This window comes from Ursus arctos, unplaced genomic scaffold (genome assembly GCF_023065955.2).
Source record: "Ursus arctos isolate Adak ecotype North America unplaced genomic scaffold, UrsArc2.0 scaffold_22, whole genome shotgun sequence".
NCBI classification, from domain to species: domain Eukaryota; kingdom Metazoa; phylum Chordata; class Mammalia; order Carnivora; family Ursidae; genus Ursus; species Ursus arctos.
Genome location: NW_026622897.1, coordinates 13,940,948 through 13,953,164, shown reverse-complemented (window position 1 = coordinate 13,953,164; position 12,217 = coordinate 13,940,948). Strand labels below are relative to the sequence as shown.

Sequence of the window (12,217 nt, the reverse complement as noted above, 5' to 3'; positions counted from 1 at the left end):
CTGTTCCATAGCACCTCCTTCCCCACACTGCATCCCCCCCCCACCCCCTGGGCCTGGGGCTCAGGCCTGGCTTCCTCTCGCAGCAGCTTGCAGCAATCTGGGCCCCGCCCCGCAGCCTCCGAGCTCCCCATATGCCTCCTACACCTGCCTTTGATGGCTTCTGCTTCTGTCCCTCTGTTTTCTGAACTGACCACTCCATCAGGGACCCATCGGTCACTCTCTGCCATCCTGGGTGTTTTTCTCCAAGAGAAGTGAGTCGGAGGACTTTTTTTTTTCTTCTTTCTCTCTCTTTTTAATTTATTTCCTGACACCCTCTCCAAAGACAGCAGAAGCTAATGCCCCCACCAGCTGTGAAAACAGGTAGCACTTACTTTGGGGATCCTAGTGGGGGAATTGAGTCAAAGGTAGGGAGGACGTGAGGAAACAAGACAGCCTCTGAGGGCCTCCCAGAAAAGAAGGACAGCAACTCTTTCAGCCAAATACATTTATTTCTGTTCTCTCTCAGTTGACAGGGAGCTTAGCCTATTCATGAAGACGCAAATGATCACCCAGGGGTGCAGGGAAGACCTGGGGTAGGGAGCAATGGGCTGGCTCTGGGCCAGGGTCTGTGAATGGGGCAGGACCCCCGCCAGAGTTACCCAGTCCATCCCCACAAAGGGTCAGCAAAGAGAGAGCTGGAAAAACGGAAAGGTAGACAGAATCGTTAGGGCCGGGAGCAATTCTGCCCAGGAAAGGGGGAAGGAAAGGAAGCAGGGACATCTGCAGGGTGGGAAGGAACTGGTGATGGTGGGGGGTGAAAAACAGAAATAAATACCCTGACAAGAGGGCAGTCCGGGTGTGAGGGCATGAGGAGCCATGATGTTTCACAAGGATGATGAGGCACTGATAGTCTAGGACTGGGTGCCAGCAGAGAATGCAGGATGGAGGGAGCTGTGGACAAGGCTGCAGGGTGCGAGTTCTCCAGAAGGCAGAGGAACAATTCTCTTCTGGAGTCCAAGATTTACCCAGGGTACAGGGAGTAGCAGGCCCCAGAGAAGCCAGACCTGGGCCTGTAGGAGGCGGTGTCCTCAGCAGCCATCAGATGCCTCTCTGATTCAGACCAGAATACAGGTCCTGCTGGCCTTTCCGGATGGGCTGGGGGTGGAATAGAGAGGTTGTGGTCAGCAGGATGGGGGCAAGTAGTTCCTGAGAAAGAAGAGCCCCTGAAGACCTAGCTTTAGCACCATGGAAAGAACCTTGCACTAGGAGTCAGGAGGCAGGCTCGAATTCTAACCTGGCACCCACTGGTACCAGATTTGAACCTGTCACCTTCGGGGAGCCTCAGCCTCCCCATCTTAAAAATGGGAATCTAAAGACCCACCTCTCAGGGCATTTGTCAGGATTAAATGAAGCCACTTACATGAAAGTGACTATCACATGCTTGGCTCGTGCTCAGTAAATATTGGCGGAGTTTGTTCAGGTGTGATATTCCCGATACTTAACCACTGGAAGGACGCACACACCAACCAATCGAAACAACCCCGGGGGTTCTCTGCTGGGCCAGGCATGAACTCCTTAGTTGTCAAATCGAGAGGCGGTCTGGTGGGGGAGAGGCTGTGATGTCTGGCAGGGTGTGTGCTGGGAGAGGGGACAGGACGCTGGGGGCTATCTAACAATGAAGTACTTGAATATTTCAGCAACCGGTGTGGCTGCACCGGTGCAGGAGGGTGGAACCCCAGTCCTGAATTTTTCACGTTCGAGCGTGTGGATATGGTATTCCCCATGCTGTCTCCCAGCTAGTGAACAAGCCACAGAAAGAGGACTGTCACTCCCCACCCCACCCCCATGCCATGGTGGTAGAAGCCACACAGCCTTGGAAACGCCCCGTTCTGCTCGGAAGGAGGCAGAGGCGGGCACAGGAGGGTTGTCCGGGAGCCCTGAGTGAGGGGCTTCGAGGTGTCCGGCAGGCCGGATGGGCAGTCCCACCTGTCCCCTTCTCCCCTAGAAAGATCCCCTCCCCCACTCTATCCCTTGTTACCTCATAGTCTGGATTGGGAACAGGTGGTGGCTTCTCCTTGTTTTGTCCTGCAGAGGAGGGAGGGGTAAGGATTCGTTCCCACAAGGGAACACCCATCTGGGGGCCATGAAACCCAGAACCTGGGAGGGACGGCAGACCCCTTCGTTCCCTCCACTAGGCCTCCCTTTTTCCATCTTGGCCACTCTGTCTCCTTTTTCCTTTAATCCCCTCTCTAACGACCTCCCCGTACTCTTCTTAACATTTTATGACTTTCCTCAGCTCAAAGGCTTTCCATGTTTCCTTTTCTATGGGTAAGGGCAGGGAAAAGGCAGCCACTAAGATCCCAAAGTCTCTCTCCCCACAGACTGGAAGGGGGAGGGGTGGAACCTGGTTACTCCAGAGCACTCACAGCCATCCTGTTAATAGACTTTTTGTATTTTTCTAGGGCAGGAAAGAGAAGCAATCCAAGATGTGATACCCTCTGCCTGGATGTTGGCCACACAGTGAACGTTCTATGGAAGCTGCCTTGAGCTGGCTGTGGACTTACCACCCATCCTGGCCCTGGACATCCCCCTTGGTGGGACTCTCTTCCAACTTAACTCAATGGTCTTACCTCTAGTCCTGCCACCAGCACCCGTTGCTCTCATCACAGGCTTGGCACTGGCCTTTCTGTTCTTGCTCCAGTAATACACCAGCAGCAGCAAGCCCAGGGTGACGCAGATGTCCGCTGTGATGATTGCAGCCACTGCCATCAGATCCACCTCCATGCAGTTCGTACACACTGTGGGGGACAGAGACATGGGCAGGGGAAGAGAAGTTACCGAGAGAAGAAGACACAAGGACACTAGAGACCAGCAAGGAACAAATAAAGGCGAGTCTCCCTTTGCTACTCACGTGTTTGCCATGGCCAGAGCCAGACTTTTCAATGTTTGTAACACCAAGCAAAGCGTGTAGGTTATGGGTAGAGGCTCTGGAGTCAGACAGTCCTGGGTTCAAGGCCCAGCTCCTTTACTCACTAGCTGTGAGAATTGTGAGAAGTGTTTTCAACTCACAAAGCCTCTGTTTCCCCTTGTATAAAATGGGAATAAAATAGGGGCAGCTGGGTGGGTAAGCATCTGCCTTTAGCTCAGGTCATAATCCCGGGGTCCTGGGATCGAGCCTGCTTCCCCGTCTCCCTGCCCCCTGCTTGTGCTCTCTCTTGCTATCTTTCTCTCTCAAATAAATAAATAAATAAATAAATAAATAAATAAATAAATAAAATCTTTTAAAAAAATGGGAATAAAATAGTACTTAACTCATGGTTGTTTATATGAAAAAAGTCCCTGGCAAGTGTTTGGTAGAGTGCTTGAAACTAATGTTAGCTATCATTATTATGCCTCAGTTCATGACACTTCATTAAAGCAGCTTTGCAAATCCTTCTGAAGAATTGATCTCTGGTTAAAGCACCAGATAAACCCGTATCTATGTGCCACAATCCTGGATTTGATAGAACGCAAATGACGCCATCTTGTCTCTGGGAAAGTTGTTATTTTAGCTCTAGTGCTGACTGAGTTTTCCCAGATGACCCCACATTGGTGTTTAATCCATATTTCAGAAAACACTGATGCCGTGTGGCCCCCGAGAGTCTCAGGATTGAGTATAAGAGAAGCACAAAAATGCTAGGGGACTGTGAGGTGCATTAGGGGAAATGATTGAGAATGCCCTCTTGAAGTGGCCCTTTCTAAAGTATCCCGTGGTGTTTGCTCTGGACACCTACATTACCTCTTGCTTTCAGGTAGAGATAGTTCTTCTCCTTTGACTGGTCTGCATAGCAGGTATAAAAACCACTGTCCTCCATTTCTGAAAAAGGCTCCAGAGAGAGCTGTTTTCCATGAACATCAGATAAAACATTATCTTTTTCCCATTTTAGATTTTCATCTTCAGCTTCCTCAGGGCATGTCAGCAGTACCCTGGTTCCAGAGATGGAAACTTTATACCCTGGGAAACGGGAGAGAAGAGAAATTGGAGGGAGAAACCAGTAAGATTTTGGCAAAGGCAAATTAGGAACAGAAGAACCAACCAGACGCAGAAGGTCATCTGTCATCCAGCTCTTGGATTTTCTCGTCAAAGGGGAGCTCTACTGGCTGGAGGGCATGAAAGAGGGGATTTGAAGGAGAAGGGGAACTGAAGAACCTTTTGAGGGTGACTTCAGTGTTTAGGCATGGACATGGGGGTTTGGGAAGGGGAGGAGGGAAGTAAAGGAAAGCCTAGAAAAGTCCCTTCGGGAATATTTCCAAAATAGGAGTTGGAAGGACCTCAGTTCTTGGGGATTATCTCTCCCAACCAATTCCTTCTCCTCTCTCCACCCACCTGCACCCTCGGGGCGTACGTGAAAGACAGAGAACCTTACCTTCTCTCAGAGGGGGAGCTGTCGATTCACCTGAACATGAGAAAAGGAAAGCACTGTAAGAAAATAACCTTGGTTTAAATTGTAGATAAAAATTTTCAAGTGGGACTAGACATTATCCCCAAGAACCTCCAAAGAAGGCCCATCCTTTAGGGAGTCCCAAGCCTCGAAGCTGAGGCATGCTCGTTGATGCAGTCCGGAAGCACTACCCTGAGCCTACACCAGCCTGTGCCCCTAGGTCCAGATCCACCGAGGCTCAGAAAGTCTTAAAAACCTGAGGCTGAAGAATTCTAGAAGTCTTCAAGCTCAACCTCCTACGTTAGCAAGACTGTATTCTAGATAGCCATGAAAGGGTCTTCTCGGAGATAAAGACCTTCACTCATCTTCCCAAGATCTTTGAGCCACTGATTCTTGGCCTTACCTATTTTTCACCGTTCAGAAATTCTCTTACAGTGAACAGAATCCCTCACAGTGGAGATCAAACACCCTTCTCCTTATTTTATACCACTTTTCTTTTATTGCCCTTAAATTATGTAAAGGACTGTACTCATTTTAAGGGAATGGTTCTTCCAATAAAAAGTGGCTTTGTGTTGGGGCGCCTGGGTGGCTCAGTCGTTAAGTGTCTGCCTTCGGCTCAGGACGTGATCCCAGAGTCCTGGGATTGAGCCCTGCATGGGCTCCCTGCTCTGCGGGAAGCCTGCTTCTTCCTCTCCCACTCCCCCTGCTTGTGTTCCCTCTCTCGCTGGCTGTCTCTCTCTCTGTCAAATAAATCAATAAAATCTTTTTTAAAAAAGTGGCTTTATGCTGAACCATCTCCTAAGTATAATCAACTCTCAGTTATTTTTGTTAGAGGGAGGCACTATTGGTGTGGACAACTGAAATCCGCTAAGATAATTTAGGGGCCCAGGCACGTGCCCCACAGCAGGCAACGCTGTCCTGGGAGGTGCGGCTGGGGTGTGTCCTTGTATTCTGGAGGACTTGTGGCCGGGACACAGGGTGGCACTAGGTTATGCTCAAGCCTGGATGGGGCGTTTGGACGACGGGAGAGGTGGTGATGCTCAGAGACAGCCCTCTCTCTGCTGGGGGCTTTTTGCTATGGTATGCTGTTGGGGACAGAGCATTCTGACCGAACCCGAAGCCCTGTGTTTGAATCCCAGATCTGCCCTAGGCTGTGTGTCTGAGGACAACTCGTTGAGTTTCTCTGAGCCTCAGTTTATTCATCTGGGAAATGGAAATGAAATACCCACCTCACAGGGTATTTGGGAGTATTAAATGCATTATGTTGGTAAAAATGAATGGTACATAGCAGATGTTTAAAGAAAAACGTCAGTTACTTTCTTCCTTTCCTACTTGGAGTCCCACTACGATGGAGAACAGAACTGAGCTCTGACCCAATTTCTCAGGCACCTCTCTGGCTGAGATCGTACGGGATGGTAAACAAGTCATTCTCCAGATTACTCTATCTGCTAATAATTGGGGGTTGAGTGTAACGACGTAGATAGTTGATGTTATTTTGACTTAGAAATAATTTTTCAATCCTATTTCTTAGCAATGTCAAATAAGCTAGAAATCCTAAATAAAATCGTTTAAAAGTAAATAGACATTTCACTCTGCTTGGAGCATTTGTTTGAAAGAGGAATGTAAAGAATGTAAAGAAAATTGCTCAGGAGTTCTATCAGCACAGATCTGGTGGCAGAGCTGAGACATACAGGCTCGTACAGTGGCCTGGGTGTCTGTGCCTAGTATAGTTTGAATGCTCACAAAGATTTGATGCCCCTCCAGAGACAGCGTTTCATGATGATTAAGAAAATGAGCATCAGGGGCGCCTGGGTGGCTCAGTCGTTAAGCGTCTGCCCTCGGCTCAGGGCGTGATCCCGGCGTTCTGGGATCGAGCCCCACATCAGGCTCCTCCGCTAGGAGCCTGCTTCTTCCTCTCCCACTCCCCCTGCTTGTGTTCCCTCTCTCCCTTGCTGTCTCTCTCTGTCAAATAAATAAATAAAATCTTAAAAAAAAAAAAAAAGAAAGAAAATGAGCGTCAGTATCAACTAAATCTGCATTTATATTTATCTCAGTGTTTGGACTATTTATTTTCTAAACCTTGCTTTCCTTGTCTGTAGAATAGGGACATTAGGAGATTTAAAGGAGAAATTCAGGTAAAATATTTAAGGCAATACCTAGAATACACATGCTCAATAAACTTTGACGATTATTATCTAGTCTGCTTGCTTCCCATATAATAATAACATAAAATTCACCCATTGCTTCCATACGTCAGATAATGTTCTAAGTGAATCCCTTATTCCACCCTTAAAACAACCGTACGAGCTAGGTATTATTACTTCCATTTTATACACGACATTGCTATAGCACAGGAGAGTGCAGTAAATTAGTTAAGCACTCAATAAATTAGACGTTGATCCAGGATTTAAATAGGGCAGTCTAGCTTCTTAACCTCACGCTCCACAGCCTTAGCTCCTCTGCCCAAAATATTCTTCTGTAAAATACAAGCTTATCCTTTATTTATTTATCATTATTTTTCTTTTTTTTTTTTTTAAGATTTTATTTATTTATTTGACAGAGAGACAGCCAGCGAGAGAGGGAGCACAAGCAGGGGGAGTGGGAGAGGAAGAAGCAGGCTTCCAGCAGAGGAGCCTGATGTGGGGCTCGATCCCATAACGCCAGGATCACGCCCTGAGCCAAAGGCAGTCTCTTAATGACTGAGCCACCCAGGTGCCCCTATCATTATTTTTCTTTTAGAGAGAGTCTAAAATATTTTTCTTCCTAAAATACAAGTTCATCCTTTATTATATTATTATTATTATTATTATTATTTTAGAGGAAGAGAGGGTGTGCAAGCAGGGATGGGAGGAGGGAAAAGGAGAGAGAGAATCTTGAGCAGGCTCCATGCTCGGCACGGACCCTGATACGGGGCTCGTTCTCATGGCCCCAAAATCATGTCCTGAGCCAAAATCAAGAGTCAGTCCCAAAGCTCATCCTTTAAAACTCAGCTTAAGAATCACCTCTGGGGAAGCTTCCCCAACTATCCTCTGTGGAGTTGGCCACTACTGTTTTTATAGTTTATTTTAGCCTGTACTTACCCGTATCACAGCACGCAACACACTGTATTATCAGTTATTTGTCTCTCACACAAGACCATCAGCTTCTTGAAGAAAGGGAATCAGTGATCATTTACTCATTCAAAAATATTTGCTGGGCACCTACTATGTGCCAGGGCACTGGGCCGGGTACATGAGACGCCATCTGTGCCTTCAGTGAACTCATGGTTTACATAAAAATGCAGGGGAGGCTCCCACCCACCCCCACAAGTGTAGTCTTGCCCGAATGCACGCTCAGGGATACATGACAGCAACAGACATCGGCCCGTTTGACACAGATCCTACCGATAGACAATCGTATTTGTCCTCTGGTAGTTCTGGCTCTCAGTGTTCATTACTGTGATTGTCCTCAATACCATTTTGTTCCACATTTTGAAAAGAAGTGGTGTAGAGTGAAAATCCTCTTACCCAGAGGTTCCTCAGGCTCTGAAAAGGAAATGATAAGCAACTATTAGCTACACTTGTATCAGCTACTAAGAACAGACCCTGCTCCCCTGGGTTAGGACCTTCTGAAACTAATGTAACATTGGGTGTCAACTCTATTCGAATAAGAAAAGAGGAAAAGAAGAAAGACTGCATCATGGAACGGCACCAGCCTGTCCGCAATGCTCATGACTGGTGAAATGATTACGGACAAGTTTGTATTTATCTTCCAAATTCTCAACAGTATTAAAATGTGATTTCCTGGGGCGCCTGGCTGGCTCGGTTGATAGAATGTGGGACTCTTGATCTTGGGGTTGTAAGTTTGAGCCCCACATTGGGTGCAGAGATTTCTTTAAAAAAAAATCTTCAAAAAATAAAAAAATAAAATGTAATTTTCTAAATTAAAAAAAAAAAGAAGAAAACAATGGATCTTCAAATTCCTCATGACTGTAGAGGAAAAGCTGTTTGGGGCCCTACGTCCTACATTAAACAACTGATGGCAATTTACAAAAATGGATTCTAAATAGTATTTTGCAATATCAATCACTACATCATACACCTTAAACTTACATTGTGTTACACGTCAATTATATCTCAATAAAGCTGGGGAAAAAAGAAGATAGGTACTGCACATAAATCCACGATGGAGAAAAATCAACTCTATGAGGAAGTAGCATGCAGAAGAGACTCGTTATCCTGAAGCATGTCAGTGCTTTTGACATATTCCATCTGTCAATAAGGTAACATTAAAGCACGCGGCATGGTAAAAAAGAAAAAGAAAAAAAGAAAGGATTCTAAAAACATCACAGATGGGGCAGTGTCACAGAACGTAGACGGGCCCTGTGGCCGCCTTTAAACACAAAATTGGTTCATTCAGCTCAGAGTTGCTGATTGAATAGAAAGGCTTCCAGTATTGGGACACTCCTGACTCTACCACTGTGACTGGGAAGTAAGTCCAGGCCAGGCGTACTCACGTTCGTGAGCACACGTGAATGCACACGCACACACATTCGGAATATTTGGACATGTGACTCTAAACGCGCACCCAAATGATGCCCCAGAGGCTTATTCACCACACCCCCGCGCATACATTCATACCTTCTACAAAATCCCACAGCAAATATGAAGTGCGAACAAATGAAAACTTTTGGCACATTCAACTCAACAGTCTCGATTTTTTTTTCTTTTGAATGGTTAAGACTCATATTTCCTATGATCTCCTTTGCTTTCCTCTTCTGGGCTGGACTATCTCTAGACTGACCAGGAAAACGCAAAGGAGAAGGTGCTAGAAACCCCCTTTACGGGTCTCTGGGGAAGCTCTGTGTGTGTGTGTGGGGGGGGGGGTCTAGAGAAAGCTCCATTCATAAAAACAAAGAATGCCATGTTGATTTCATAACAAGGAAAGAAAGCATATCTTACCTTCCTGCCCCCAAGCGCCAACTAGAAAATAAATATGGAAAAAAAAAAAAAGAGTTAGTAAATGTTGTGGGTCTCTGAAATTCCAAGCAGAGAAAGTGATGAGGTCTGTTCTGACCATTTCTAAATATCTAAAGTCTTTCCCAACCACCCCCGGGTCATACTCATTCCTGTACTCCAGGTAAGTGACATGTCCTGCTGGACCAGGGGTTGCTGATCAATATGGACGAAACAAAGCAAAGAAACATCTAGCATTAAACATGAACACTCAATATTTGACAAACAGGAGTTAGAAGAAGTTGAGGCTACTTTCTGGGCCACTGGAGAAATAGCAAAAGAATTTTGCAGCCAAGCCTCCATGTTGAAAATCAGACTGGAAGAAAAACAAACTCTGTTAGGTACAAATGCTGAGATTCTTCTTCTGTCTCTGGCTCTGGCTTGTCTGATTGTTCAGTTTTTCCATTTGTTTTCTGCTTGACACAGAGATGGACATATTTGACACTCCCCTTACTCCTCAAGTAGAGCCTGTGTGTTGAAGAGCCTGGTCACAGTTCCATGGGGCTCCTCACTTAGCAGTAACTTGGATTTGTGATGATGACCAGTTTCCCTGATGTTGCCTGAAAGTGTTCCGTATACCTGGACCTCTCTTTTACCAACAGCCTCTACATGGAGTGAGACCCCTCCACCCGCCCAGGGCCCATCCATTTCCAGAGCAGACGGGGCATGGTCTCATGATGCCAAATCTTGAGGGGTGCTTGGGATTTTGATATCCAGTCTCTTTCTCTCTCTCTCCATCTCCCCCACCCCTCTGCCCTGGGAAAGCATAGTTGATATTATAAGCCTCTAAGAAAATGCCTCACCACTCCTTGCAGAAGTCACACTCTGCCCCTTGACACTCAAAATGTTTTCCTTGGACCAGTCGCAGACTTACAAGCCCAAGAGCTGATTAGCAAGGCAGAATTGCAATCCCCACTCCAGTCCCACTGCAGAATGCCCTGTGATTTCTGTGAGCATTTGAACCTGAGAGACTCACAGCGAAGCAGGAAGTGCAGACATCATGGCTGTGGCTCTGAGAGAGGAGCCCCAGCTACGATAGCATTTTCTAGGCCGCTGAAATAAAACCATCGTGAGCCATTTTACACCATGGAGCCCTGAAGTACAGGCCTTGTAGACAGACTCCTGTTCCCCAGGTCGCTTCAGCGCTTACTAGCCCTGTGGCTTTAAAGAAGTTATATAATATCTTTGCGTATCGGTTTCTTTGTCTGTAAAAAAGGGGATATAGCGTTTACCTTCCAAGATGGAGGTAAGAATTAAATGAGTTGACACGTGTAAAGAATTTTTTCTTTAAACAGTCTCTGGCACTCAATAAATGGCAACCTTTTTCTTTTTTAAAAAATCTTATCTCCTATGGGATGTGGAATTGCTTTTGGTTATTTATCAACTTATATCCTCCCTTGCTTCAAAAAGGACTAAATTAATTGAAAGCTCTTGGTCATCAGAAAGGGGCTGAAAGTTACACGGTGTGTATTGTCTCAGAGATCAACCTTGAGATTCCCTGCACCGTTTGGGTTCAACTATCTGCTCTCCTCAGATGAGGGGTGGAGATTAGCTCTTCTAATCTCTTTTGTGTTAGTTCTTAAAGGCCGGGTAGTTTACTGCTGAAAGAGCTTGTTCCTGGAGGCAGAGAGACTTCTCTGCTTTCAAAAGCTATGCTCCCAAATACTTTTCTTTGGCTGTTCCCTGAACGGTCTCCCATGCATCTGGAGCGCATTCTTTCTCATTAGCCTGCAGTCTTAGATTCCTGCCCTAACGTAGCACAAAACATTCCTCACATCTTCGGGTAAATGAGGCTCTTTGGTACCATGGGGCAGCACCAAGGGAGGCTAGGAGCCTTCCCATAGTCTGGAGAAATACCACCCTTTCTCATCTCATCCTACTTACCTGATAAGAGACAGAGTCCCAGAATTCTCCAGAGTTTCCCGGACTGCATCCTTCTCTCACTGGATGGACCCTTACTCTACCTAAGATGGCGGAGGCCGGTGGCTTATTACTTCTGAAAAAGAAACCAGAGGACTTTCTCAAAACCCTTGCCCTTGCTGAAGGTGAGGACCCTGAGGTCATTGTTCCCAATGCCCAGATGAAAAAGGGGACCCGTTAGAGGGAGACTCACCATTTTCCGAAGCAGGCACCTAAGGCTGGGAGGGGAGGCGAGATTCTGAACCCCACACAGGAAGCGTGGAGGGGCCTCTGGGCCTGTAGGGTTCTACGTCACTTGGAAACGTTCGAGGCAGAGGCAGCCACCTGGGTTGGCTGGGGAGAGATGGGCCCCTATTTTCCCATAGCACAAGCAACGGGGCTGTGGCAAAACCCGAAGGGGAGATGAGAAATACCTGCAATTTAACTGAGCGGGGTCTTGCACGGTAACAATGCCATGTTGGGACTCCCTTCTCTAATACCCTGTCCCCCCAAATAAGCTGTGACAAGAAGGGGAGCACTGAATATTTTTTTAAATATTTAATTTAATTAATTTATTTTTAAAGATTTTATTTGAGAGAGTGAGAGAGCATGGGAGGAAAAGCATAAGCAGGGGAGAGGGGCAGAGGGAGAGGGAGAAGCAGACTCCTCGCTGAGCAAGGAGCCCACCTCTGGGCTCTAAACCAGAATGCCAGATCATGACCTGAGCTGAAGGCAGACGCTTAACTGACTGAGCCACCCAGGTGCCCCTAAAGATCTAATTTTTACGTAATCTCTATACCCAATGTGGGGCTCGAACATACAACCCCGATGTCAAGATTTGCGTGCTCCATGGACTGAGCCAGCTGGGCGCCCCGTTGCTTTCTTTATGGTGTGCCCGTCATGGAATAGCAAGGTGCAGACATC

At 46.7% G+C, this 12,217-nt stretch overlaps 1 protein-coding gene across 1 annotated transcript; it reads right to left on the bottom strand.

Annotated features, from left to right (window-relative positions):
* Nucleotides 1-469: 469 nt before the first annotated feature.
* Nucleotides 470-11,578, bottom strand: LOC113260003 (T-cell surface glycoprotein CD3 epsilon chain). Its single transcript, XM_026505654.3, has 9 exons — nt 11,508-11,578; nt 11,279-11,390; nt 9,341-9,361; nt 7,907-7,924; nt 4,386-4,415; nt 3,758-3,973; nt 2,610-2,777; nt 2,018-2,064; nt 470-1,134 (listed from the first exon to the last, which is right to left on the bottom strand). The coding sequence occupies exons 2-9, from the start codon at nt 11,325-11,327 to the stop codon at nt 1,078-1,080; spliced, it is 606 nt and encodes a 201-aa protein (XP_026361439.2). The 5' UTR covers nt 11,328-11,390; nt 11,508-11,578; the 3' UTR covers nt 470-1,077.
* Between the last annotated feature and the right edge of the window lie 639 nt (nt 11,579-12,217).

What these genes read in the sequence shown, in the direction of transcription:
- LOC113260003 (XM_026505654.3), bottom strand. Translation starts at nt 11,327, where the DNA reads ATGCAGTCCGGGAAACTCTGGAGAATTCTGGGACTCTGTCTCTTATCA. An exon ending in GGGACTCTGTCTCTTATCAG is followed by an intron (nt 9,362 to 11,278) that starts GTAAGTAGGATG and finishes TTTATTTTCTAG; the next exon opens with TTGGCGCTTGGGGGCAGGAA. An exon ending in TGCTGGTGGCAGGACTAGAG is followed by an intron (nt 2,065 to 2,609) that starts GTAAGACCATTG and finishes CCTCCTCTGCAG; the next exon opens with GACAAAACAAGGAGAAGCCA.